General features: G+C 51.2%; 9 protein-coding genes across 9 annotated transcripts, besides 3 other annotated features; 5 read left to right on the top strand and 4 right to left on the bottom strand.

The window, feature by feature from the left end:
* Positions 1-25,733: part of a sequence feature (contig 1.65 1..278071(-1)) that runs on past both edges of the window.
* On the top strand, positions 87-1,646 carry ANIA_03991 (glycoside hydrolase family 88 protein; the record flags this gene model as incomplete). Its single annotated transcript, XM_656503.1, has 2 exons — positions 87-155; positions 246-1,646. The coding sequence occupies 2 exons, from the start codon at positions 87-89 to the stop codon at positions 1,644-1,646; spliced, it is 1,470 nt and encodes a 489-aa protein (XP_661595.1).
* Positions 1,734-4,056, bottom strand: ANIA_03992 (glycoside hydrolase family 154 protein; the record flags this gene model as incomplete). Its single annotated transcript, XM_656504.1, has 3 exons — positions 1,734-2,853; positions 2,912-3,128; positions 3,186-4,056. 3 exons carry the CDS (start codon positions 4,054-4,056, stop codon positions 1,734-1,736), a joined length of 2,208 nt encoding a protein of 735 aa, XP_661596.1.
* Positions 5,583-6,475, top strand: ANIA_03993 (NmrA-like family protein; the record flags this gene model as incomplete). The annotated part of the gene is made up of 3 exons (XM_656505.1): positions 5,583-5,783; positions 5,821-6,208; positions 6,468-6,475. 3 exons carry the CDS (start codon positions 5,583-5,585, stop codon positions 6,473-6,475), a joined length of 597 nt encoding a protein of 198 aa, XP_661597.1.
* On the bottom strand, positions 6,831-8,036 carry ANIA_03994 (uncharacterized protein; the record flags this gene model as incomplete). The annotated part of the gene is made up of 3 exons (XM_656506.1): positions 6,831-7,598; positions 7,654-7,879; positions 8,002-8,036. The coding sequence occupies 3 exons, from the start codon at positions 8,034-8,036 to the stop codon at positions 6,831-6,833; spliced, it is 1,029 nt and encodes a 342-aa protein (XP_661598.1).
* Positions 8,472-9,872, top strand: ANIA_03995 (zinc-binding alcohol dehydrogenase family protein; the record flags this gene model as incomplete). Its single annotated transcript, XM_656507.1, has 2 exons — positions 8,472-9,503; positions 9,831-9,872. The coding sequence occupies 2 exons, from the start codon at positions 8,472-8,474 to the stop codon at positions 9,870-9,872; spliced, it is 1,074 nt and encodes a 357-aa protein (XP_661599.1).
* Positions 10,029-10,034: a sequence feature (Short protein (ANIA_11422, CBF74926.1) was converted to a misc_feature.).
* Positions 10,219-10,284: a sequence feature (Short protein (ANIA_11422, CBF74926.1) was converted to a misc_feature.).
* On the top strand, positions 12,945-13,873 carry ANIA_03996 (class I SAM-dependent DNA methyltransferase; the record flags this gene model as incomplete). The annotated part of the gene is made up of 1 exon (XM_656508.2): positions 12,945-13,873. One exon carries the CDS (start codon positions 12,945-12,947, stop codon positions 13,608-13,610), a length of 666 nt encoding a protein of 221 aa, XP_661600.1. The 3' UTR covers positions 13,611-13,873.
* Positions 15,722-17,080, bottom strand: ANIA_03997 (MCT family MFS transporter; the record flags this gene model as incomplete). Its single annotated transcript, XM_656509.1, has 2 exons — positions 15,722-16,826; positions 16,872-17,080. 2 exons carry the CDS (start codon positions 17,078-17,080, stop codon positions 15,722-15,724), a joined length of 1,314 nt encoding a protein of 437 aa, XP_661601.1.
* ANIA_03998 (uncharacterized protein) lies at positions 17,964-19,037 on the bottom strand. The gene has a single exon (XM_656510.2). The coding sequence runs from the start codon at positions 19,001-19,003 to the stop codon at positions 17,996-17,998; it is 1,008 nt and encodes a 335-aa protein (XP_661602.1). The 5' UTR covers positions 19,004-19,037; the 3' UTR covers positions 17,964-17,995.
* ANIA_03999 (ubiquitin-ubiquitin ligase HUL5) lies at positions 21,812-25,529 on the top strand (the record flags this gene model as incomplete). The annotated part of the gene is made up of 2 exons (XM_656511.1): positions 21,812-24,808; positions 24,858-25,529. 2 exons carry the CDS (start codon positions 21,812-21,814, stop codon positions 25,527-25,529), a joined length of 3,669 nt encoding a protein of 1,222 aa, XP_661603.1.

Genomic DNA, 25,733 nt, shown 5'->3' with positions numbered 1-25,733 from the left:
TGCAGGGTCTTTCCACAGCCGGGCTGATTGACGGATAAAAGAGTCCCTCCCGTGTTCATTGACTTTTCTACAAGACTCATATCAACATGCCACAAACAGCAGAGGGCGGGCAAGTCCTGATACAGGAGCTGTTCGCCGAGAACGTGCTCGCAAAAGTATTACGTGTGGCAGAGGAGGCCTTAAAGGACAATGTACCATCACTCAAGATCGTCATAATCTATTTTTCTATACTGACAACGTCCTAGATCCCCCCAACGGTCTACCCAGAATTCGTTCCCCAGAACGGCGCAGACGCCGGGCGGTACTTTCTTCGCGAGGCTAGTTTCTGGACATGCGGGTTCTTTCCTGGGCTTCTCTACACACTCAGGGAGCGCGCGGTCAAGTACCCGCAGGCTTTTCCTTCCCTTGGGGGCAATGACAATGAAGCCGGATCAGCAGCTACCACCGAGGCTCTGCTGGACCGGCTCACCTCCCTGTGTACCGCCTGGACACAGCCCATTAAGGCCATGAGAGCGCGCACCGACACGCACGATATAGGCTTCATCTTACAACCGTCCCTGCGGAAGGAGTGGGAGCTGACCTCCAATCGTGAAAGCCTCGATGCGCTCATTACAGGCGCGCACAGTCTCGCCACCCGATTCGTGCCGTCCGTCGGAGCGATTCGCAGCTGGGACGCACTGCGACAGGCAGATATAGAGATCACAAGCCTGGAAGATGACTGCCTTGTTATCGTCGACAGCATGATGAATCTCGATCTGCTCTACTATGCCTCGCATCATTCGGGGGAGAGCAAGTTGGCACATATCGCGACCACTCACGCGAAGACAGTGATGCGATCTCTTCTTCGACACGAATCACGGCCCGGCAACTATGGCGGATACCCGCTGCATCTATACTCTACCTATCACGTGGTCAATTTCGACCCCAAGACAGGAGATGTGAAAGCGCACCGCACGGCGCAAGGGTACGCCAAGGAGTCCACCTGGGCACGCGGGCAGGCATGGGGGATTACAGGCTTTGCGCAGACGTACAAGTGGACTACGGAGAGGGAATTCCTTGAAGTTGCGTGCGGACTGGCAGAGTACTTTATACATAGACTCGAGACTTCACCCGCATGCGTGGAGCGGCCAGTGACCCAGCTCGAGCCTTCTGGAGCAGCCAACGGTGGAGGGAGAAAGATCGGTCGCTACGTCCCCCTCTGGGACTTTGACGCCCCCATCGAGAACGAGGAGAATCCGCTCCGCGATTCCTCGGCTGGAGTCGTCGCGGCGAACGGGATGCTTTTGCTTTCGCAGTCATTGGCGGGGATTGCAGACCTCGCGCCGGATGGCGAGGCGGCTAGAGAGCTTGAGCTTGCGAACCGATATCGCGCCTTCGCGATGAAAATCATGATTGACGCTCTTGAGTACTCGCTTTCGGAAGAGAAGGCCACTTTGCGCCTTGTTGGCAGTGGTTCTGGCTCGGACGGTGTGCGAGTACAGGTTCAGGATATGATTCCTGGCAAGCGCTTCGACGCCATTTTGAAGAATGCCACGGCAAATCATAATTCGCAAGACCATGATCGGTACAGCGATCATGGGCTGGTCTATGCGGATTACTATCTGCTCGAGTTTGGAAATCATTTGTTGCGGATGGGGTTGGTTTAAAATCGGTTAGGGTTCCAGTGGATTAAAATATAATCGAGTTTGAGTAGAACCAGAATCACATAGGCAAGCAAGCAATCTGTTGAATACTTAAACATCTAGCGCGATCGCATCTCTGCTGCGCTCTCCTGAGACCTCTCTGAGCTGGACTTTAGGCACATCCAGCCAGCTCTCTCGCATACGCCGCTGGACGCTCCCTCCACCCTTCCTATCGGCTGCGCTGTCAGCCTGCTGAGCCCTGAACGACTCCGCAGCAATAGCAAATACCCTCGTTACGAGCTCGATCTCTTCTCCAGGCTCAACATCAAGTAGCTCAAGCTTTGCGACCGGAACCAAGGTGCGCTGGGAAAGTAGATTCGTGTTGGAATCGGGCTTCATGGCCTCATGATCTACAGACGCGACGGGCCCAGAAGAGCTCCAGCTGGACTCGCCAGATCGTTGACGCACTGCTTCCGAGACAATTCCGCTTGCACCAGCCTGCGAGATCACGAGAGCACTTGATTGGGTTACGTAGACACCCTCACTCCCGATACTCGCGCTCTCGATATCACCATCCGTGAACACCGGCAAAACTTTCTTCTTCTCAGCCGGGACTCGCCCAATAGCAAAGCCGCCCTCAACCAGGTGCAGACTCTCCAAGGACGTCTTCCCCTTCACTTGGATCCGGTGGACGCGGGTATGCCAATTGGGCCACCTCGCCGTTGGCGGGATCAGGCACGTCGTGACGACAACCTGCCCGTCGCCCCAAGGTCGCCACTCGACGTGCGCAACAGGCACAGTCTCCTCATCTACAATCGCAGTTCCAGACCTCGCCTCTGAAGTCTTCCACTTCCCGGCCCAGGTCTCGATCCCGTCGCGACTGAGGAAGAGGGCATTGTCCGGTACGATCTGCTGGATCAGCGAGCCTGTCGGAACACTGAAGCCGAATGAGCTGGAGTAAGCGAATTTGCAGTACTTGGCCTGTGAGGCCTTCATTGGCCAGGCCACGAACTGGCCCGCGTTGAGGAGGAAGTGGTGCGCGCCGTGGACGTGGTCGCAGAGGATTTGGGTTGGTTGCGGTATCAACTTCACCGAGTCATCTGAGACCGGGTAGGCTGATTCAGGCGACGTCCAGAAGGAGTGACCGTCGGCCAGGGCCAGCGGAATCAACGACTTAAGCGACCAGTAGACGGATTGGGGCGAGTTGTAATCTTCGGCCATGTACATGTTCCTGCTTGGCCGTCAGCGAGCTACCCAGCTAGACGTAAGACGAAAGCCGTTTGACGCACGGATAAAGGTAGCCTATATTCATCGTGCCCTCTGGATAGAAAATGTTGTCCGAATGCGCTGCCCACCATCTCAGATGTCGTAGCAGAAAACCCTTGACTGCGCCCGGAGAATCCAGCGGCGCCGGCATATCTGGTACTTGGGCGATAGCCAGGGCCGCGAAAAAGCCTGCACACGCAAAGCGATATGTGAGAGACCTGCCGAACGGGATGGCCGCGCCTGTATGCTTGTCAGTCAGGATTAGCCCTGCAGATCTAGTTAGAAAAGGCTACTGACCATCCCTATCAAAATACCTCCAGAAATCCCGCCCAAACTCCCTCGCCTGCTGCCGGTATCCTTCCGCGCGAGCCGGGTCGATCCCTGCCGCGAACTTGGCATACAGCAGCTGGCTGAATTGAATTGCGAAGCTGCCTGAATAATAGTCCACCTGGCGGCCTGGTCCGATTTTATCACGCCGTCGCGTCCTCCTGTATTCCTGCTCCAGTTCGGTCTCCTGTTCACTGGTCAACCACGGCCCGTCGCCGGACCAGCCATCGCCTAGGTAGAATGAGTCAAGGACAGCAAAGTCGCTGTCAATAGCGTCCTTCAATTCGGCGTACGGAACTCCCCTCACAATGATCAAGGCCAGGTTCGCGAAAACACGAAACCACCGCCAGTTATTGACCGGCATCTCTTTTCCATTGATCCCACGCAGCCAGGCCATGATATTCTCACGGACACGGGCAGGCTGTGAATGGTAAAAGTCCTCTGGCGCAAATAGGACCGCTACAGCGATGACCTCTGCTTCGACCATCCGCTGGTCGCCGTCGCCGATCTCGCCCCAGTACTCGGGGTGCTCGGGATCTGTCCCGGTCTGGATACCCTGAATCCATGGCCGACATACGGTGCGGATAGCCTCAGCGTCTGGATGATTGGGCTCAGCACGCACTGCATGTAGCAAGGTAGAGACCACCCATAACGGCCGCGCATAGCCTTCTAACTGCGCTGCTCTTTCGTCGAAATGTGTACCTGTCGCGACGGGGAGCCGGATGAAGGCGTTCCTGGGAGAGAAGTGTGTGTGCAGAGGCTGGACGAGAGCGATAGCTGCGCGGATGAGATCGGTGCGGGAGCGCAATGGGTTGTCTGAGAATCCTGCGAGGGGTGGCATGTCGGTGGTCCAGTTCGCAGCACCATATTGGAGCTGTTGGAGAAACGTGGCGGCGCCTTATAATTAGCCGGCTCGGGGATATCGGGACCGTCGGCTGATTGGGCTTCCTCAAATATACTGCATATATACCTAGCTTGGCTGCACCTTGCTCCTTTTGCCCCGCATATTCCCGTGGCAAGAGTTGTGGTAGTCACGCATATTCTCTTCAATCTGGTCCAGATCGATATGGCACCTTGTCGAAGGGTGGGTAGGGAATGAGCTATAGGCCTGAATCCCAGCCATGGGTATTGGGTAAGTGCAGTAAGGACCCGACCTTAAGTCTTCGGCAATGGTCTATAATAAAGAGTTTATGAGGTTTTAGCTCGCTTATCTATAATATTATTGCAAGTGACAGTCAATCCCTCTTTTTGTAGCGGTCATTTGTGGCCTTTTTCTTCATGTAGCTTCGATATTGACCCATGCTAATTTCAATCTTGTTATCCTAATGCTTCTATAAAATAGATACCTTGCCATCTCTCAACCTCTCTCGCCATCTCTCATACCTTACTGTAATGGCTTGTCCTTTTGACGCCTCGAAAGTCTGCCAGGAAGTAGGATGTTATGCGTCTGACAGAGCGCAAAGTTTGTATCGCGGTCGAACACTGCTTGCTTAGGGTTATATCCGCACTTGTGATCTGCTTAAAGTCGGAATGCGAACAGAATCATAGCAGGGAGAAGTGATGTTGATGACGAGGTTCTCAACGAAAATTTGAGAAAAAGGCTTCGTTTTCAGAAATAGCATGGCATTTTTGATAATTCTCATCCTAAAATATGCCCACAGCGATAATAACCCCTGCCTATACTTATGCGAGTTACGAGCCTCGCGCTCAAATAGACAGTACGCTGATAAAGTTCCGGTTTAGGCAAATGACCACGGTGAATATAAAGCTGATGCAAGGCCCGGCTGACATCCCTATCACGACACATCAACTGCTGACGGAGTCTGAGCCGGATCGCGTTCTGGGCCAGCGTGGGGGTCTCTGATTCTCTATATTCTCCATCCTTATTGTTGTGGCTTGGCTCGTCTTTTGATATATCGCAGGATGCTGAATATGTTTGCCGAGGCTGACACGTCCCAGGGTTTCCAGATTATTGTAGACACTTGCCTATTCTTTGAGATCACTCGAATACACGCTTCGAATGTCGATATATTCATTTCATCATGTGAGCGCAACTACGTTCACTCATAGCCAGTCTTAACCGTTCCAATCGTCCCCCAGCCCTACCCACTCTTGCACAATAGGTCCTTTACAAAGGTTACTATGTATAAGCAGGGATAGGAGCCTTGTGGATGCTTCTAACTCCTTGTATCGGGGTAGAACTAGTAGTAGGGTAGAACCTGTAGTAGGGCGGGGAATAACCCTAACCTCCAAGCAGAGTCAACTATAAAGCTAGGCGACGACTCCTCCACTGTACCCTCTATAAACTTTCAGAGACACAAATATTCCCCTGGATCAATCCCTACTTGATTTCCTCATCCTGGCAAAATGAAGCTCGGCATCGCTGGAGTCACCGGCAAATTCGCCCGCCGACTGCTCACCCACTTGCTGGACTCCAGCACCAGCAATGGACAAGAATCGCTGACAGTCAAACGCTACTGCCGCGACCCTGCCAAACTACCTTCCTCTCTATCCTCGTCTCCCAGACTCGAACTCTTGCAAGGCAGCGGACCACGAGGCGCTCGCCTCGTTCGTTCAAGGCTGCCACGTTGTCGTCTGCTGCTAGCTCGGTGACGATAAGCTCATGGTCGAGGGGCAAAAGGCGCTCATTGACGTCTGCGACGCGGCTACCCCGCCAGTGCCCCGGTACGTCTCTAGCGACTGGGCACTAGGCTACACGAAACTGAAGCTGCGCGAGCTGTTCCCCAAGGACCCCATGATCCACGTGAAGGAATACCTGGAAAGTAAGCGGAACGTGACCAGCGTGCATATACTAGTGGGTGGGTTCGTGGAGCCGATCTTCAGCTCCTTTTTCGGGATCGTGGATGCAGACAGCGATGTCATTCGCCATTGGGGCGATGGTAGCGAGATTATGGAGGGGACGACGTATGATGATGCTGCGCGGTTTACAGCGAGGACTGTGCTTGATTGCCAGGCAAGCGGTGTTTTGAGGTGTAAGTTGGCTCTGGCTCGCTCGGACAAGATTATTTCTCTAATTGTGTAGTTGTGGGAGGCCGCGCCACCATCAAAAGAATCGCCAGGTTCTACGAAAAAGTCTACAGAGTCCCGGTGACTCTGGAAAGACGCGGATCTCTCGACGATCTTTACAAACGATGCATGATTTTCGGGGGAAGAATGCCCAGGATGTCTATAGTTACATGTCGCTGTATGCTATATCTGCCCCTGCCAAACCTCATATCCAACGGCTCCCAGGCCGCTAAAATTAATACAGAACAGATTCTGACAGCTTCGTTACAGATTCTTCTACTACTACTGGGTCATTGGCCAAACCTTTACTGGGCCCGAACTTGACAACGCCGAATTACCCCAATGTCAAGCCTGCGGATTGGGAGACGTACATGCCCAGCTGGCCGCAGGAGCATATTGAAAAATCTTACTTTGCTCTGAATATGTAGACGTGAGTTACGGTGGTTAGGAACATCTGTGACTGAATCTAATGTTGTGTTCCATCTGTACCAATGATTCTAGGGTGTTGAGGCGAGGAGTTCTCAGTGCTTGACTATCTATGATGGCTGATTCTAACGTATTCCCAGCCCTGATCTTTTGCGGCGGTGTTCATGGAAGGAACGCCTGTACTGCAGCATCGCCTCGATGGAATCTGCGCAGGTACTCGCAGATAGCCGGACGTTCCACTCTAGCCCTAAGCTCAATCCACCATACGCAGCTCGCTTTGCCATACCACAAATACAGCAGCAACAGCGCGACTGGGTTGTGATACCGGAGCAAGTCTTCAAAGGGCCCCTGAATGCAGCGCGTAAAGAGCTGAGTCTTTCCAGTCGTAACTATGCTGTCCGGAATGTCCAGGATGGCTGATACCGCGTGAGCGGCCTCAAAGTATGGATTATCTTGGGCCGTCGTCGCGCTGTTCAGACTGCAGACGCCAGCCAAGGGGTCTGGTATACCGTCAATGCCACGCTCGGGTAAGGGCGCATTTATCTGCGCAAAGGTTGCTTCCATCACATGGAATAGACTGTCCGGTCTTAGCGGGTTGACAGAGTCCCACAGTGCCATTTTACCACTGCTCATACATAGCCAGTCCAGGTCCGACCGGTCAGCAGAGCGTCTCAGGGGCCAGGACTCTTCTGGCGTGCGCGCGTCGGGCGACGCGAAGGAGAGGATGGCCAGAGCGGTAGCAGTGCCCCAGATCGCGTCTTTGTCTCTTGAAGTCGCGCTGATCGGCTGTGCTAGCCGTCTGTTAAGAAGGGTCGTGGCTCGAGACCAGTGATAGCATTCGTCTAAGCTGCGACGGCAGCCAAAGGGACGGTTGAGATACCGGTCGTATGTGAATGCCACGGCAAGAGAAGCGTGCATCAGAAAAGGGTACTAGAAGCCACCCGGTTAGCCGTCTGTATGTCAGGATCGGTCTTCTAGCACTTACAGTGAATGCCAGGTCGAGTAGTTTGCGATTGACGCTTCTCATGTTGTTTAATTCATCTGGAACTGCATTCAGGAGACTCTTCCCGAGATACCGCGTGATAAAGTCCTGACACTTTGCGTTCAATTGATAGTGATATGATATGGATTCATCGGCAGTCCAGATTGCACTGGAAACTGGGGGGTGAACCACCAGCGTAAAAGCACCAATCGGTTCCAGATCGGCAGCACTAGACACCAAGTTGCATATTACCCCGAGCGAAATGCATCTTTTGCAATGTGGCTTCTGTTCATCGCACTGCCAACCCTTCTGTTGATTCAACACTTCCCCAGGCTGGGAGGTCTGACTCACCTTAAGTTTCCTGAGCTTACAATTCCGGCAGCCATATCTCGACCTTCGCCTAGCCCTTGTGTTTGCGCAAGGGAAAGTTAAAGCCATCTGGGTTTGAGAGCGTGATCATGAGAGTAGAGCCCGAACGGGTTCAATGCGCGATGAACTGAGATATGTAGCAGGTGGAGCCAGGAGGTATCTTACCCAGTCATTAACTATGATTCACGCCCCATACCTTTTAACCTCTTTAGGAGCAGGATTTCCACGCTAACCTTCGCTCGGATGCAGATGTCTCTGATTGGTTGTGTCTCCTGTCCTGATTCTACTCTGGAATCAAGCAACGAAAGAACGACGAGGCGGTTGGGCTGGTTGGTAGTATAAGAGCACAGTCATTTCGCCATATTTGAGAACTAGATTTTGTCTACCTATGATACCTGTCATCTTCAGACATTCTCATCTCGTATAGAAGGACAAAAAAGATAAGAAAGAAAATGCACACCAAAACCCACCTCGCCGCGTTCACCTGCGCTGAAGGCCAGCCTCTTCAGCTCCAAGCCCGCCCTACCCCATCCCCAGGGCCAGGCGAGCTCCTCGTTGCTGTCAAATCTGTCGCCCTAAACCCAGCAGACGTGATCATGCGCAATCAAGGCCTCTTCATCCAATCCTACCCCACAGTCACCGGCTTCGACACAGCAGGGCTGGTCCTTGCGGTCGGCGACGATGTCCCTCCCCCGTTTCGACAAGGCATCCGCATAGCCGCCTACGCCTCATCGGTGTGGAAAGGATGCAGTCCAGACTATGGCGCATTCCAGGAGCGTTGTCTCGTTCCCTGGCAGCATGCTACTGTCCTTCCAAATGACATATCCTGGCTGCATGCGGCAACACTGCCCGTCGCCGTGCAGGTACCATTGAGCGCGTGGGATACTATGAATATTACCCAAGCGCGAGGAACGACGGCCGTTACCGCTACCAAAAGAGAAGCTCTTCTTATTTGGGGCGCCTCCTCCAGCGTCGGCACCATGGGCGTGCAAACGGCACGGCTGCTGCGGGACGATTCCCATACTTCCATCGCAGCCGTATATGCTACTGCCGGGGCTGCGAATATCGAATATGTGTCTCTGCTGGGCGCGGACCGGGTATTTGACTATAAAGACTCGCAGGTCGCGAACGCCATCATATCGGCCGCTAGGCAGGACGGGCTCGCCATCTGGCATTGCTTTCTTGCCACGGGGGATCTGCGAATCTGTCAGGCTGTGCTGAGGGCATTCCTTGGCGGGGAAAAGACAACGATGATTGCGTCAGCACCCCCCATCCCCTCGGACGCGGAAGTCGTCAAGGGGATTGAGACTCTATTCCTCGTGCCACCAATGGAGGAAGCGCAAAGGCTGGAACAGTTCCGGAACTGGATGGCATGGCTAGGGGAGAGCCTTGCTAGGGCAACTATTCGACCTAGTCCGGAGCCCAATGTTGTGGGAAAGGGCTTGGGGGCGATCAATGCTGGGTTGGATAGACTGCAACAGGGAGTAAGCTGTACGAAGTTGATTGTTGAGATTGCCGAGTGATCGCGTCAGCGGCGGTAGTAATCTATTGCTTAGATAATGCATTGGTAGCAGAATAATGCTTCTCATAAAGCTTCTCTTTGTGCTATAGGTAGTTAGTCTTTTCAGAGTAAAGCTAGGTCTAGGCAGTTGTTAAGCTGATCGTATTTCTGCCGAATCTTCTGCTATTACATACCCAATTCAACGGACCAGTTAGTCAAGCAGACTAGTTAGCAACAAGTACTTCGCTCATTCGGGTGATGTGGATACCATTAGAACTGTTTAACTCCATCTAGGCTTTGGTTACAGTAGGTAATTTGCTGGGCTTACTGTATCGTTATCATCTATTTTTAAACAAATCGGACAAGATATTCCGTTGCTGTTGTCAAGACCTGTACAGAATGCGCGACAAATAACAGCATAATTATAGGTAGTGGAGTCTCTTGATTAATATACGTATATATGGCTTAACCAGTCCTGATGTATAAGGCGACTGATTATTACGGCTACTCACCACTATTTCTTGATTAGGCATTCCACGTTTTCTTCACTCTATGTGGATGGATATTTTAACCCCGTATGAGACTTTTATAGTTGTCCAAGCTCATATTGTCAGTTTTTATGCCGAATTGTTGCCAAAACCCTTTGCATATTTACTCCGGTACCTGACTGACGAATGAGCTTCTGCGCATTGACAGACCTTGTTAACATTGACGACATGTACAGGACTGACACTCGTGATCTCCAGGCTTTCTGGGGTGTACATGGCGTCTGCCACGTACATGCCCAATCCTCAACCCCCTCGCCCCTTGTTTTCTTCTGTTTCCCTCTTTTTTATATTCCCTGGAGGGCTCGAGTTCCTCCGCAACTGCCCGTAGCAACTTACCGTAAACCTAAGTTGCGATGAGCAGAATTGGCGTGGAGAATGCAGCAGCCCAATCATTTTCTCGGTTCCTCACAGTGGTAACGTGGAGCACGATCCTGTATATCGTGCATCATACCGTTCTCTTGTTCTACGTGGGTAGGTGGTTGATATATATTCCTCCCGCCTTTGCAGGGTTCGGCCGCCTCTAAATCACCATGTTTCAAGCGTCGAGGATCTTCACGTACTCTTCATAATACAAAGGCGTATACACGTGGCTTATTCTAGCCCTCGCTTCGACGCCTGGGCCTAGGACGACGCACGACAACAGGCATTCTCCGAATTAGTCTGGACACATCCCCGCTTCAACTATCCCACCAAAGCCTTCTACTACTTGCTAGAGCTTCTTTGGCCGCCGATGATATCCCGCCTTGTGCCATGTCATACCCCAGGCGCGTCTATGCATTCAATGTTCCAGAGTCCTGGTGCCGATGAATTCGCGCATGCTCAAGGCCGCCTTGAGACCAGGATAGCTGAAAGGACGTCAAGTGCCGTTCGCGACCTTTACGAGGTTCACTTTTCGAATGTGCCCGAAAAGATCATATATAGCCTCCAGTTTCCACTAGTTCCTTCGAGCATGGAGATGTGGTTGTTTGGCGGCAAAACCGCTATACCGGCTATTATTGGCATTATCGAAACCGTCGTTGCTAGGGTGATTAATGCAATACCCGGTTCCCAAAGCACTGTACCTCCTGGAGCAAGTCATTGTTGCTGCGTTTAGATATTACGATCTTTCACTCAGTCAATTAACACCAAAATTGAAAATGAGACCACTATGGCCTTAGCTCCGGCCCCGGCAGTCCAACAACCACCACAGCCTTAACGGGCTTTGCTGGGGACATGCAGCCCAAAATTTTACCCCTTGCCCAGATGGCTAAACGTCGCTGCGCTTGTGACAAGCTGCTATCACTCCCTTTTCTCTTATTTCTCCTGTTTGCTCTGTTGGTGATATCGGCACACTACTCAACGACAGGGGTTGCTCTAACTTACACATTTAGCAATTGCTAGCCCTATTCATTTACATTTACGTATTTTTGGTTATGACTTCTATAAGCCGCAGATAATACTGCGAACGGGGTACTTACAGTAACATACAGTTCTAGCACAAAACTTCAAGTCCCGTTTCTCTCGTCAAGATCCAGTGTTTTATCAAAAGCAGTGCTCAAGCCTGACACCGGGCTTCCTCCCTCAACGCGCGCCCTGGAGCGTATCCGGCACACTCGGAATTATCGTCATTGACAACTACAAAAGTAATCACTTAGAGGATTGTCTTATTCAATCTTGGACACTTTCATGCGTAAACCAGAGAAGTTTTGGGGTTTAACCAGCTTCAAGCGACGAACACCAGAATATATAAGCCCTGAAGCCTGCAACTACCCCGCCTAGGGTGATTGCAAATGCTCTCTCATAGGTAGATATGTACTGACATGGGAACCTTGCCTAGACTTTGGCTCCACCTCTTAGGGCTTGCCTCTCCCGTGCCAAGGCCAGGTACATGGCGGGGTAAGAAGGAAGTAGGGCGTTGTAGCAGCAAGCAAGAGGGGAAAGTTAGCCGAAATTTCTGATCTTCTCTACTCCTGTGTCCCCGATGGTGGTTTTGGGGGGGGGGAAGAGAAAGAAGGAAAAGAAAGGTAAAGAATATGAAGTGAAATGAAAAAGGAAGGGGAAAGGAAAAAGGAAAAGTAATGAAGGAGAAAGCACTGCAACTGCGGAATCAAAGCCAGCCTCTATGTACGTGCATAACTCAATATACACAAGAGTCTGAATGAGCTACAAAAGAAGATCGGCGAAAGAAAGCTGGTGACACGCGGAGTAGGTCCCGCCCGGCTACAACGTCAACGGCCTTACCCCTCATCCCCTCCCCTCAAGGAAACTCCACAATCCTAGAGAAAGGCAATTCTGCCACGTATGAAGAACAGACGCCCTGAGTGGCCGGTTCCTTGTGTTGAGCTTTGATACTCATTGACCTGCATCCCGCTAATGCGGACTACTGATGTCTAACGCTCGCTAATCTACGATAACCTATCAGTCCCGTTTTCTAGATCCGCCGTGATATCATACCCTATAATCCATCAGGGCCGGATGTCTGGATGCGGAGATTCCGCTGGCCTGACGAGTGACGGAGCTACGGAGCGCATGTTTCCAGGTTAGTTCGAGGCTAGTCTTACATTGACTTTCTCACAGCCTCGCATATCGCTGCATGAATACCCGTCTTTGTGGCCATGAAAGATGATGATTCGGCCTTTTCCTCAAACATGCAGAGGCGCGGGTGCTCTTCGTACGTAGGTGCCATCCAATAGTCCCAGGGCACTGCGTCGTACGAGCATGACGCCATCCAGAAACTTTTGGGGTGATTTAGACTGCGAGAAGACATTATTAAATGAGCGTTGGTCGCCCACTGTCCGAGATCTTGTCATCAATTCCATATCCATCGTCAAGATACGTGCTCCTAAGACCGTAACTTTCCTACCAACGCACCCTTCCTACCAAGCCCAAACGCAACCATGTCCACAAAGACCCAAGTCATTACCGAGAACGCCCACCTGGCGAGCGCCCGCGGTGCCGTGAGCAAAGAGGCCTGCATGGCTTTGTACGACCACTGGGCCTCGTCCTATAACAAGGACCTCGCCGACGCCTCTCAGAACTATGTCGCGCCAATTCTCACAGCGCAAACTGCAGTCCAGATGATCAACAGTGCCATGGCCCCCGTCACCGTCCTCGATGCTGGATGTGGGACTGGACTTGTCGGACAGGCTCTGGCCAGCCTCAAGCACGGCGCCATTACTATCGATGGCGCAGACCTATCCCTCCCAATGCTTAAGATCGCCGAAGAGACGGGCGTCTACCGCACCCTGACTCAGGTCGACCTGACGCAGCCCATTGGCGCACCTGACGGGACTTACGACGTTGTCACCTGCTGCGGCACTTTCACCCAAGGCCATGTTGGGCCGGACCCTGCCCTGAGAGAGTTTGTCCGCCTTGTCAAGCCGGGCGGCTTCGTAGTCGCCACAGTCCTCCACGAGATATGGCTAGAATGGGGCTTCAAGACCGAGGCTGAAAGACTCGAAAAAGAAGGTCTGGTCAGGGTGGTCAGTACCGAAGTTATGGATTACCGAAGGGGTGCTGGCGACAAGGCCACTTTCCTGGTGTTGAAGAAGACACAGGCATGAGGTCGACCAACCAACTTCTCCGATTTTTAGGGTTCGATGGACGGCGAAGGCGCGGATTCCCTGACATTTAGGTCCACAATCAGTTTGACAAATGGACAGTTTGCCCGATGCGACTTGCCCTTGCGACTTGCCCTTGCGACTTGCCCTTGCGACTGTTCCCTTGCCATCCTAATGCGACTCTTGGAATGATCCAGTGTAGCTCGCCGAATACGCAGTGCCTTGTTTCTCGCGCCTAGATACGAAATCATGAAAGCTTTACTGGATAGAACTAGAAAAATTGGCATGTAGTAAGAGCCTGTTAAGCATTTATGTCGAATATGCGGCCTTGGTTTGTCAACCCAATGTCTGCCACCTTAATTTGACCAGTAGCTTAGCACACTTGTCTAGGTCCAGCTGGACGTCTCTGGAGAATAGTGCACCCTCCTAGGTGAACATTGTTCTCCCCAGCCTCTCCACTTCTCAAATATGAACCAGCTCACCGTCGAGTTCCCTTTCAACTGCGACGCGCTGTGTGCTAGCATCTTCTGCCATGAGACCAACCGTTCTGTGGAAGACGGCCCAGCCGATGGGAAAGGACAATGCCTGATGTGCGCTAAATAGTTCTCAACTTCGCCGCATCGCATCAGATACAAGGCTGGGCTCCTTCAAAACCCACCACCTTGACATCGCCAAAGTCTCGCCATTCAGAACACCTAGCTTTGAACCTTCCTATCAAGTCTGGAGTCTCTCAAATTGTCAGTCTGGCTTCTCGCCGAATGGATGAGCTATGCTTCAAATAATTGAGAAAGGGAAAAAGAAGAGAAAACAGAGAAAAAGCAATGGGACCTAGGATACAGGTCCTGTGAGCAGTTGGACGTCCATCTCCCCGCGTTCCCATTCACCGTGCACACCCAGCCATATCTGAGGGATCCAGCTCCCCGGCTTACGGAAGAACCGACATATGTCAGATACGTCGCATTCGATCCTTTCAACATTAACATGCTAGGGAGACGCCGGGCACAAGCCGAACGCCCCGACCGATGTTCGCACTGGACGATCTCCAACGCAGTTGGCAAGCTCTGAACCTGCCCGTACAAATATTTGAGTCGCACCACGACCGTACAGCGAGACTCCAGATGAAGCTCCGAGGATAGTGAAGCAAATGCGGTTTTGAGGGGTTGCGGGCTTTTATTAGCGTCGCTGAGCCAGAGGCAGGTTTCTGGTACTGAACAGTACTGTAATTGATGCGGCTGAAGCTTCAGCCGAATAGTCACATGGCCGACATCCCCACAGAGTCCACCTGCGACTGTCCAGCAACTCCACATTCTCCACACCAGCTATATGCACTACTTGAGCAACACACCACTGCTACTAGTACGTCCGAGGCGCTGCTCCTCGCGCTTGTTCTGGCTTCCCAGCCTATTTCTTCTCTTCAGGAAACTTTGGGCCAAGGTCGCGTCTTGTTTTGGTAGTCCAGAGCTAAAGCCTCCAAGTCAAATAGGACACCTGATTATGATCATCGACCGCATCGCAGAATGGTAATGTATTCTGACTCGTAAGTTAGGACATAGGCAATGAACGAAAGACAAACTATATCATAATCATGGAAACTTGCCAATCAGTATTCACCCATTGCTTGCTATCTGTTCTGATAACCATGAGTGATCACTAGGTGCCATCTGGAGAACGAGGAGAAGGCTGGAGACAAGAAGAAAAGGTCGAGGGCAAAAGGACAATCCTCATCAATTTACTGAACTCTCCCAAAATTCCCAGCTCTCTCCAACAACACTTTGCAGCCTAGATATTCAGATTCCCGAATCTGTTGCCTACCTTTGCTCATGGGTCGTTTACTAAAGGTAAAGAAGGTGAGAAGACGTATGAAAGGAAGCATAAGCAGACTGGGCAAATGTCTGGTGCCTTTTCTTTCAAATTCAATTGTAACAAGTTAACAAAAACGTAGTCAACCAGAAACGTCATACAGATAGTGCTGATAATCATTAAGGCTTCTCTTAGTTACGCATGAAAAAAAAAAACCCTAAATAAGCGCCAAGATTGGTTATCAGATTTTGACCGAGCAAGACAGTTATGGCCCCCGCTGAAAACACCCCAGGCCTTATTGGGCAAGTCTTGTATCAACCTAATGACAGAATCTTGAACCCACTCAACGGCTTCACAATAAGCAGCACGAACAAGCCTCCAACTAGAGACGCCGTACCAGCGAATATTGCCACTGCCGTGTACCCCATATCAGTGTCCACCAAGCGACCACTGACAGGTGGCCCTATCAAACTTCCAAGCGAGGTCCATGCCATTCCCATTCCCATGTAGGTCCCTATATCTTTCGGATCCTTGGCACACATGGCCAGGGCGACTGTACCACCTGATATGATCGCCCCCGAAACAAAGCCAAAGAGCGCGGTGAAGACGATAACCCCGGCATTGCCCTCCACACGCTGCCAACATAGTGTGAGTATACCTGTGGCTACTCCGGCTGCGGCAAAGGCGTTGAGCTTGCCGAACCGATCAGAGAGAATTGCGGGCACGATACGGCCTGGGAAAGAGGCGGCGTTGAGAATGGCGCTGAGATAGAATGCCAGTGTTGGTGACATCCCCTTCGAGATACCGTAAGACGGAAGGTAGAAAAGCGGAGTGAACATCCCCATGAACGTGGAGACAGAGCCGATGATAAGCGATGTGTACCCTGCTTCCTTGAACGCCTTTGGAAGAAGAAACTTGCTCTTGCGCGGTGGCAAGCGGGCCCGAATCGCAGGGCACGAAATCAACAGAACCACAGAAATCAAAAAGGCTTCTATGCGAACGGACCATCCAAAGCCAAGGTCAGTTCGAGTAAGCAATTGATTCAATACAATAGGGTGTATAACGCCGCCAACAGAAGCGCCGGCGACTCCTAAGCCCATTGCCACACCGCGCTTTTTGAAGAAATACTGCGGCGTTGCTGCCATGGCCGGCGTCATAGTGAGGCCTTGAGTGACACCGCCAAGTACGCCCTGGGCTAGCATAAACTGGTAGTATTCCTTGCACAGACTCGTCATGAATATGGTGAACACGAATGCAACGGCTGGGGGGTAGATGACTTTTGCGCCGTATCGGTCAAACATAGGCCCCCCAACGAGAGAGGCGCTGAGGATAGAGAACGTCTGGAGAGAGCCAATCCAGGAAATGGCCGATGGGGTTTCGCTGCGGAGCTGGTTTGCTTCATAATAGGCCTGGTAGACACTGCAGACATTAGTTTTGAGCAGCTATGGACAACGCTTCACGTACCCCCAGGAGTTGATATAGCCTAAAGTGCAGAACATGACGCCAGCATTGCCCAACGCCACACTCCAAGCTCTGAGACCACCCTCTGGAAAGTTGGGGCGCGACTCCTCTTGCTTGGGCACAGAATTCTCTTCCCTCTTCTCCCCCTCGGTCTGAGCCGATTCAGCCATGTCCGTGGTTGGTAGATTCGACACGTTGCTAGAGTCAGTCATTTTCGTTTGGATTGAGATAAGAGGGCCTGAAGATCTTCAATTTATAAGCTGGGTGAGGGAACACAAGGTACAAAGTCGCCGGGCCAGGTCGAAAGCTGAGCCCGGACGAATAGTCCGCCGCTGAACTTGTAACCCGCGCTCCTCCCTCGTACCTGCAAACGTCATTCAATCATGATTACCTTGAAGTTATCATTGTTCCATCGTTTTCAACATCAACTAAATACGCCTGAAAGGAATAGCTCCCTTCGCTGAAGCCATTCGCCTCTCATTTGGGCATCTTTGCCATGAAGCGCCTGTGTTCCCTACCCAGCCAATCCCCATCTGGTTTGCTACACCACTCCCAAGTCACTTCGAGTAGCTATTCAATGCTGACAGTTGGCGCTCGTTTCCACAGATGTTTGGCTCTCGCACAGCTGTGTTTTGGCCATATGCAGTAATTCCACCGACTCTAGCACGCCTGTTGATTCGAAAGCCCTCTGCATCTACTTCGTCATAGCTCAACATATCCATCCGTCCGGTCAAACCGACTGTTGCGGATACGTTACACTGCCTCTCGCGACGGCAAGCGTGATTACATTGAATCGACCATCAGGGGCCTACCAAGTGGCCTCCAGTCACCATCGCCCGTCGTCAGAGTAGGCTGTGATTCGACTCCGCTTGACCTATATGCGGAAGGAGTGCATATTGAAGGCTAATCGGACCGGGACCAGGCAAATGTTACCTTACCGCTATACCAACTGGGGTACATTTTATCCAAGTCCAGGATGTTCATAGGTTGAAGACGACCAACATACTCATTTCTCCGCTTCAAAATAGATCGAGATATTGCTAAGATTTCTAAATCACCCAGCACTAATACGCACCTAGTCCAGTTCAATGCCAAGTGCGATAACCGAGAGAAGAGTAGGGGGCATATCAAGCCCCAGCAGCCCCCGAAGCAGCATCCAAAATCTCCTCCGTCATCTCATCAGCCGCCTCCTCAGCCAGCTTAACTGCATAGAAACTGAGAAGAATCACCTCGATGAAGAACTCATCGAACGAGCCATGGATAGTCAACTGGCGATCCCTTCCTCCAAGGAGCTTCTTCCAGGTCCTCTTCTCCTTAGTCTTGTCGTAGGTCGCGAGGACACTTTTGCTCTCATCCTTCAGCCACATCTTACTCGAGAAATCGTCTGTGTGCCATTTGTAACTACCCGTCCCAGGAATGTCGACCTTGTATGTCGACCCCAGGGTCGACCCCTTCAGGGCACATGTCCTTCCGCGCACAGTCATGTCGAATTTGCTGCTGAACGTATGCGATTTCACTTTTCCCACGAGTGCTGTGGGGTTGTTTGGGTCCGAGCCGCGCGCAAGGACGTACTCTGCGTCGGGCGAGGAACTTAGACAGTACAACGGTGGAGAGGTGAGGGGCGCGCCGGCTGGGTGAATAAAAATCACCTTCTCCGCTGAGGGAGATTTGCGGAAGAGAAGGGTTTGGGGCCCGGGCCTACTGACCGGGTTTGGTTGGTTCATAGGGGACGCGGCTGCGCTGGTGTTTGCGTATAAGCCTGGCATAGGACCACTGCCTCCATGTAGCGAAGGGCTGTAGGTATTTTGGTAGTGTGGCCCGGAGCCACTGTAGCTTTGGAATTGATGGCCGTAGCTGTGTGGAGGCGAGGGCCTGTTGCCATAGCCGGTCTGGTTGTGACTCTCATAGCTCGGTAATGGGATGTTATATGGACGGTTGTAATTGTATGCAGGGCCAGGTGCTGGTTGAGCTTGAGTACCAGGAGCATAGTTATATGCAGGTCCATGTTGTGGATATGAATATTGATGAGGGCAATAGTCGTACCCATACCCATACCCCTGTCCTTGCCCTTGCCCTTGCCCTTGGTGATTCCCCTGAGATATCGGCCCTCTGTCTTTCTCAGAATAGTCGTTCATTTTGTCCGTTCGGACGCAGTACTCGAGAGCTAGGCAAGAATAAAGCGTTGGGGATATTTAGGGTAAGATTATGACACCGAGCCCGAGAGGGCGTGAGTCTGGTTTTGTACATGCCGCAGCTGATGCAAAGTAGAGGTGAGCTGATCAGATGTCAATAGGCTGAAGAATTCCAAGCTCTATTAGCATCAGCGGCGTAACTGACACACGTCCAATGGCACCGAGCGTCCACTGACGTGCCCCTCCCTGGCTCCTGAGAGGCTGGCGGCGGGTACCGCCAAAAGCGGTTTGGGGCTGAGGCGATGCGCTTCCAGAATTCTAAACGTGGCTTAGCTGTCCGAGGTTAAGCGCCTTCACTAAGTGTATCCCTGCAGCGCTCTAGACCCGTAACCATGCTGAAGATTAACTGGTTATCAGTGGCTATGTTCATGAGTGCTTAGCGAAAGCCAACTCTGTCCCAAGCCACAGACTCCAATCTTGGTTTGAATAAGATAGAGCAGGTTACCTATCTGGGTAACCGCTTCGTTAATGGCGAACCGTGGAATTTGCGTGTCATTGTACATCTATAATTTCATCACCATTCTACTTTCTGCTACCTAGTAGACGCGTCGTATACATTATCACATGTTTGAATCTATTATTTCTATCTTTACTGTTTCTGGGTGCACTATCTATTATCTTGGTTCCATTAAGATTCTATCTGTTGATCATCAAACAATTGGCTTCCTGATTATGCTGTTTAACATAGCATTTCAAATGTTCGAACGTATGTGTATTCTGGCTGCATTCTTTGGCATTTTCCCGAAGCTTTTAAAGGTGACTTTATACTCTCTGCTGGCCCTCACTTATCTTGCTTCTGTTGTTAGCGTATTGTCATTCTTCAGATCCGAAATAAGTTTAATTTCCAGCATGAATATGACAGCTTCTCTACATATCCATATCAGCGGTAATCATATATCGTAGATCGGAAAGAGGGTTCATGATCTGAATTGAGATAATGATTGGAGAGGTTTCACAATCCGTGAATGGGGTCAACAGTCACCGGAGGCCTTCTCCTCGGCAGTGGGAAGTTTCTCGCTCCCTGACCCTGTCATAACTCCACATTTGGGATGGTACAGTCTTTTAGAATGAATTACTTATAACTACACTCTTTGCTTGATCACTTGCCATCTGGTTTATGTTCCTATCTAGCATTTAAAGCCATCGGACAAAAGTCGACCCGCCTTTTCATCAATCGCGTCCTTAAACCTGAATCTAGTCATCTGCAGCGAACCGCGAGGTCAGCAAGAGCTAGGGTCCCGATCGTCTCAATGAAGCTTTTAAAATTGATCACGTTACAATACAACGGCGCAGAGACCTGCTTACAGAGCTCGAGGGCAGACTATCCCTGCTAGAGCAAGAATCTCAGGGCGCCCGGCGCTCAGGACAAAGACCAGATAGTGATGAATCTCAGGAAACAACTCTCTCGTGGTGCAGCTCCATCAACTCTGAAGACTGCCGAGGCAACTTCAAGGCAGAACAATCACTTGTGACATGAATGCAACGATCATAAGCGACCCAAGTCGGGTTCTGCGGCCTTCAGAAACTGTACGACAGAAGGTCTGAGTAAACCCTATTTCATCACTTCCGGTAGGAGTCTCTTTCCTATTGAAGAGATCGTACTAATGTTCAGGAGATTACTAGGGGATTCGTTAATTTAAATCCCCGCGATCACGACTTCTCACAGATGAGGATCTAACACACCGGAGACAGGAATTGGGTGATTTTCTGGAGGTCCGTTGAAACGAACCCATGAAAAATAGTGTGATGGTGCCCAAAAGCCAATTAAGCCAGCTTAGAGATCCTGATGCTGATATTTCTTTTGTACTAGTTACTGGACAGTGATGAATGGGCGTGTACATTCATAAGCCACCACAAGACCCATGACAACTACTGATGGCACTAACCATGCTCCTTTATCTGGCGAATAGCCAGGCTCAATTGTTCCCGTTACTTACCCAAGTCTAGGATCCGGGGGTCAGGAAGAGGTCATATTGTCCAAGCCGCTCAAGACAGAGAATGTTCACAGAATGGAGGAATGGAGCGAGATAGCAGGGATATCAAGATTTCACAGTGAGAAATGGTCAACAACCATTCAAGGGTACTTGTAGTCAATAAAGTACTATATCAACACCTTTCATTGACTTTGCTAATCACTGCTTGGAGATAGGACGTGGAGAGATACAGAGACTAGAAAGGGCGTCAATGGCCCTTGGTGACCTATCAACGAGATTTGGACAACATCGAAAGCCGGAACCGCCCTGTTGTTAGTTTGTCTTATCAGTCTGGCTTGATAGCTGTCACTCTTCTTCTCTTTCGGAAGTTGATCCTATGCTCTTGTTGGGTAAGGGATCACCTAGGAGTAGAAGATATATAGGTGAGCAATTCATCCTGGCCTCGTCCCGAGCTCGAAACAACCACGGTTTCAGCGATCCTAGTTAATCAGGACCAGAATATACTCCAGGCATTTGATCGTGAACGCTGAGGCGATGTGGAAGAGGTCACGGTGCGTATATTGGACGAGCCCCAAATAGTGTTGATGGTGAGTGGCCGTACCAGCTCCAGTGCGTGTGCAAAGCCTGCATGCTGTCATCACATACCCACCAACTCCGACTTTCCATCTCCTTCTCAGCATCGCCGCCCGATAAGTCATCACTTCATCCTGCGGCATGGGGTTTGTGGCGTTTATCTGCCTCCCTAGATAGCATTACTTACTACGAACAGATCGAGTCCTTCCTGCGGCCCTCTGATTTCGACTGAGTCGATGAAACCATGTTCACGACATTCACGGGCAACTCCCGCCGACCACGGCAAGTGAACCTCTCAGGCCGCACCAACAACCCCTTCGCCGCATATCCATCCGGAAGACAAAACCCCCACGGCCCCGGACCACAGAGCACTCTTGCGATCGCACAGCAGGAGAGACAGCTACGTCAGCTCGAACGAGATCGGTTAGGGGCGAGCCGCGTCGTGCAACGGACATGGAGGGGCTATTGGAGCAGGAAGATAATGCGAGGGAAATGGCGGGCAGAATGGGACACTACCGAGACTGCAAGGACAGACTCGCTGCCTTCGTTCGATGACATGGCGAAGCAGCCGAGTTCCGCAGTGCAGCCAGCCGCTCCCTTTGAATCTGCCGCGGCATGCTTGTCTCAGTTACGCCTTTTGGTCCAATTTATCGAGCCTTGGAATGGCGGTGACATAGTTCGCTTGGTATACTTTTCGGACGCGTTTCAGAAAACACTGCACGAGGTGCCGTCACTGGCAACGGAGGGCGAATGGACAATGCTTCTCAAGCGTCTGGCCGAGATCACCTTGCGTGTCTTGCAGTCAGCAAGTTCACCAAATGTGCCCGCATACGCTGTCGGTCGGCTCCTACAGCTTCTAAAGTTCCTTACAGATCTCATTCCCAAGCAGATGGCGCGTCTTGCACGGGAATACTATTCTACTATGGCAGTCATTACAAATAATCATGATTCAATATCGAGCCGGTCGCCTTTGTCTAAATCCGACATTGTTCAGAGTGTTCTTACTTTGCTATTGCCAATCACCTCTGAGACTCTTACTGCTTACGAGTGGTTCGCTAAAAGCTATCTCACTATCCCCAACTTGTTGGAAAAACTGGGATCGCTAGATTTTTTGGCGAATAACATTAACTATAAATTGTTGACATCCGCACTGGCGCCGCTGCACCTTGCTCAGAGCCAAGACTCGGACGCCGTCGAATCTCGACTTTGGTTGCTTGCTTATTTCATCTTCTTCCACAGATATGCTTTAGGGAGCCAGACCACGAACCACACCCCGGAGCTTGGTTTTGTAAAGGTCGTTTCGGGGCTGCTGAATTCCACAGTGCTGCAGATTTCCCGGCGCTTGGAGGCGGAAGACTCTGCCGATGTTGATGAAGATAACAGAGATGCATATCTGCATCCGTTTATAAGGGATCAACTGTTCAGCCTGGTTAATCAAACAAGCATAACTGGTCTGCTCTCACAATTGCAGCCAACTCATATTTCGCAAACTGAGCTCGCGAGTACCGGCTCCGGCGCCTCGACAGAAGCTAAAGACCTGGCCCATTATGCCTTGACGCTTCTGAGAGTTTTCCCTCGGCGGGGCGATGATATCCGCATGTGGTTATACCTGGGATCGGCCACCCTGGGTGATCGTGCTGCGGGACCAGAATCTCGAATTCCAGCTATCAAGTACTTCTGGCAGGCATCTCGCTCTAGCAAAGTGTTTGATGCTATCAAACAGGACTCGACGAAGGTATTGCCCTTGTTGAAGCCAGTTGACTCGAGCTCTGGACCGACAGATCTTTCTCAAGAAGACAGAGACCAAGAATGGACCATTATTCTTCTTTTTCTCGAGTTGTACACTTTCGTACTAAAGGTTATGGATGATGATGAATTTTTTTCTGGCGGTTCTTCTTTTACTGCCTCCTCGAACATACGTTTATCGTGGACCAGGGAGAGCGCGCTTCCTCTAAATGACGTCAAGGAAATGACAGTTTTCCTCAAAAACCTCGCATTCACTCTATACTGGAACTCGGCAGACTTGACAGAGAATGAGCTGGTTCAAGTTGCTGGGGGCATCCGGAATTACTTTAGCTCAACAACTTCACAGCTTGATACGCTGGCAAGTGTCAGGGATTTTGAGAACAAGAACAAAGAGAAAGGCCTGCCTGGGGTGACTGGTATCCCGCTAGACTATTTTAAGGGTCTTGTAACTGGCCTCTTAAGGATGGTCCATGAACGCGATTCACGGCGTAAATTCCTTCCCGATGGGCACTGGCTGATGACTAGTCGATTTGATATGGAAGGGTTCATTCCCGCTGTCGTTGCTGAGGAGGAGAGCAGGCACCAGCTTCAGGACGATGATGAAGAAGATACTGACGATTTGATGACCGACGCTTACGACGAGGAGCCGTCACTCGGTCTCGTGGGCACAGGTCGTGCCCAACAAGCGCGGCGAATTGAGGCTCTCAGACGCCGCCAACAACAAGCTGCTCGCCGAAAACAGCTGGAAGCCGTGGCCCCACGATTGGAAATTCTGAAGAATATGCCATTCTTCATTCCTTTTGCCACACGGGTACAGATATTCCGCGAGTTCATTTACCGCGACCAAATGCGCCGAAGGCACGGATTTATCGACCCCGATTCGTGGCGAATGTCAGTGGCGCAGGCTTCCATGGGCCGCCTGACTGATATGCGCTCAACGATGCAGGATATCCTCAGCCGCCATCACGCCAATATCCGCCGTGAAAGTTTGTTCGATGACGCGTTCGACCAATTCTATGAGCTCGGAGAGGGTCTGAAGGAGCCAATTCAGATCACTTTCATCGACAAGTTCAACGCTCCAGAAGCAGGCATTGACGGCGGCGGTGTTACGAAGGAATTCCTGACCAGTGTAACTAACGAAGCGTTTAAATCCACAGTTGGTCTACGCTTGTTCGAGGAGAACGATCAACACTTGCTGTATCCCAGCCCGGTCGCTGTCGAACAACGGAAGGAGAATCTGCGGCAGCTTGGATTGAAGGAGAACACTCCGGAGTGGAATGATCAGGTTCGTGACTTACTCAGGCGCTATGAGTTCTTAGGGCGTGTAATTGGAAAGTGTCTCTACGAAGGCATTCTGGTGGATGTTAGTTTCGCGCCGTTCTTCCTGCTAAAGTGGGCATTGACGGGCGGAACGGGTTCCGCTCAACGCGAGACGGCATATCGAGCCAACCTCAACGACTTGAAGGACCTGGACTCAGGTCTCTATCAAGGTTTGGTGCGTAATGATATTCTTGCAATACGATCTGTGCTAACTTCCCGTTCAGTTACAATTGAAGAATTATCCCGGGGACGTTGAAGACTTCTCTTTGAATTTCACCGTTACGGACACTATACCGTTGCCCGACGGAGGCAGTCGCACAATCACTCGGGACCTGAAGAGCAACGGCTCCGATACAGCTGTCACAAACCAGAACCGTCTGGTGTATATCTCGTATATCGCTCGCTACCGGCTTCAAGTCCAGCCTGCTTTGCAAACAAATGCTTTCCTGCAAGGCTTGGGGCAGATCATCCAACCATCTTGGCTATCAATGTTTAATCAGTCTGAGTTGCAAACACTTGTTAGTGGCGAGTCTGGCGACATTGATGTTCAAGACCTCCGACGGAACACATTATACGGTGGGGTGTATACCATAGGGGACGACAAAGAAGAACACCCAACAATTAAGCTATTTTGGGAGGTGCTGGAGCAGATGACGAATGAGGAGCGGCGAAAGGTGCTTCGCTTTGTGACTTCGACTCCACGTGCTCCATTGTTGGGATTCAGTCATTTGAATCCAAGATTCAGCATCCGGGACTCGAGCGAGGACGACCAGCGGCTTCCCAGTACGAGTACCTGTGTGAATTTGTTGAAACTGCCGCGATATAAGAGTGCGAGCACTCTGCGGGAGAAGCTGCTGTATGCGGTGAATTCTGGGGCAGGGTTTGACCTGAGTTAGTATATTAGACTACATACCTAATGGACAAATTATTCTTACGCTGTTCTATCTATGAATGTTATGGTAGATAAGGTGCTCCTACTCTCCTTTGAAGTTCCAATCCCGATAAGGGAGCGACGCCTGAGGCAGTAGCCCTTAAGGCAGCCGCAGATTAGCCGAGAGCAGACTAGCGCCACTAGAAAGCCAGAGAAAAGCAGAAAAAAT

Source organism: Aspergillus nidulans, chromosome II, assembly GCF_000011425.1.
Source record: "Aspergillus nidulans FGSC A4 chromosome II".
NCBI classification, from domain to species: Eukaryota; Fungi; Ascomycota; class Eurotiomycetes; order Eurotiales; family Aspergillaceae; genus Aspergillus; species Aspergillus nidulans.
Note: the sequence above shows the minus strand (reverse complement) of the source record. Positions and strands in the feature narration are given on the sequence as shown.

Coding starts and splice junctions, on each gene's coding strand:
- ANIA_03998 (XM_656510.2), bottom strand. CDS start 19,003: ATGAACGACTATTCTGAGAAAGACAGAGGGCCGATATCTCAGGGGAAT.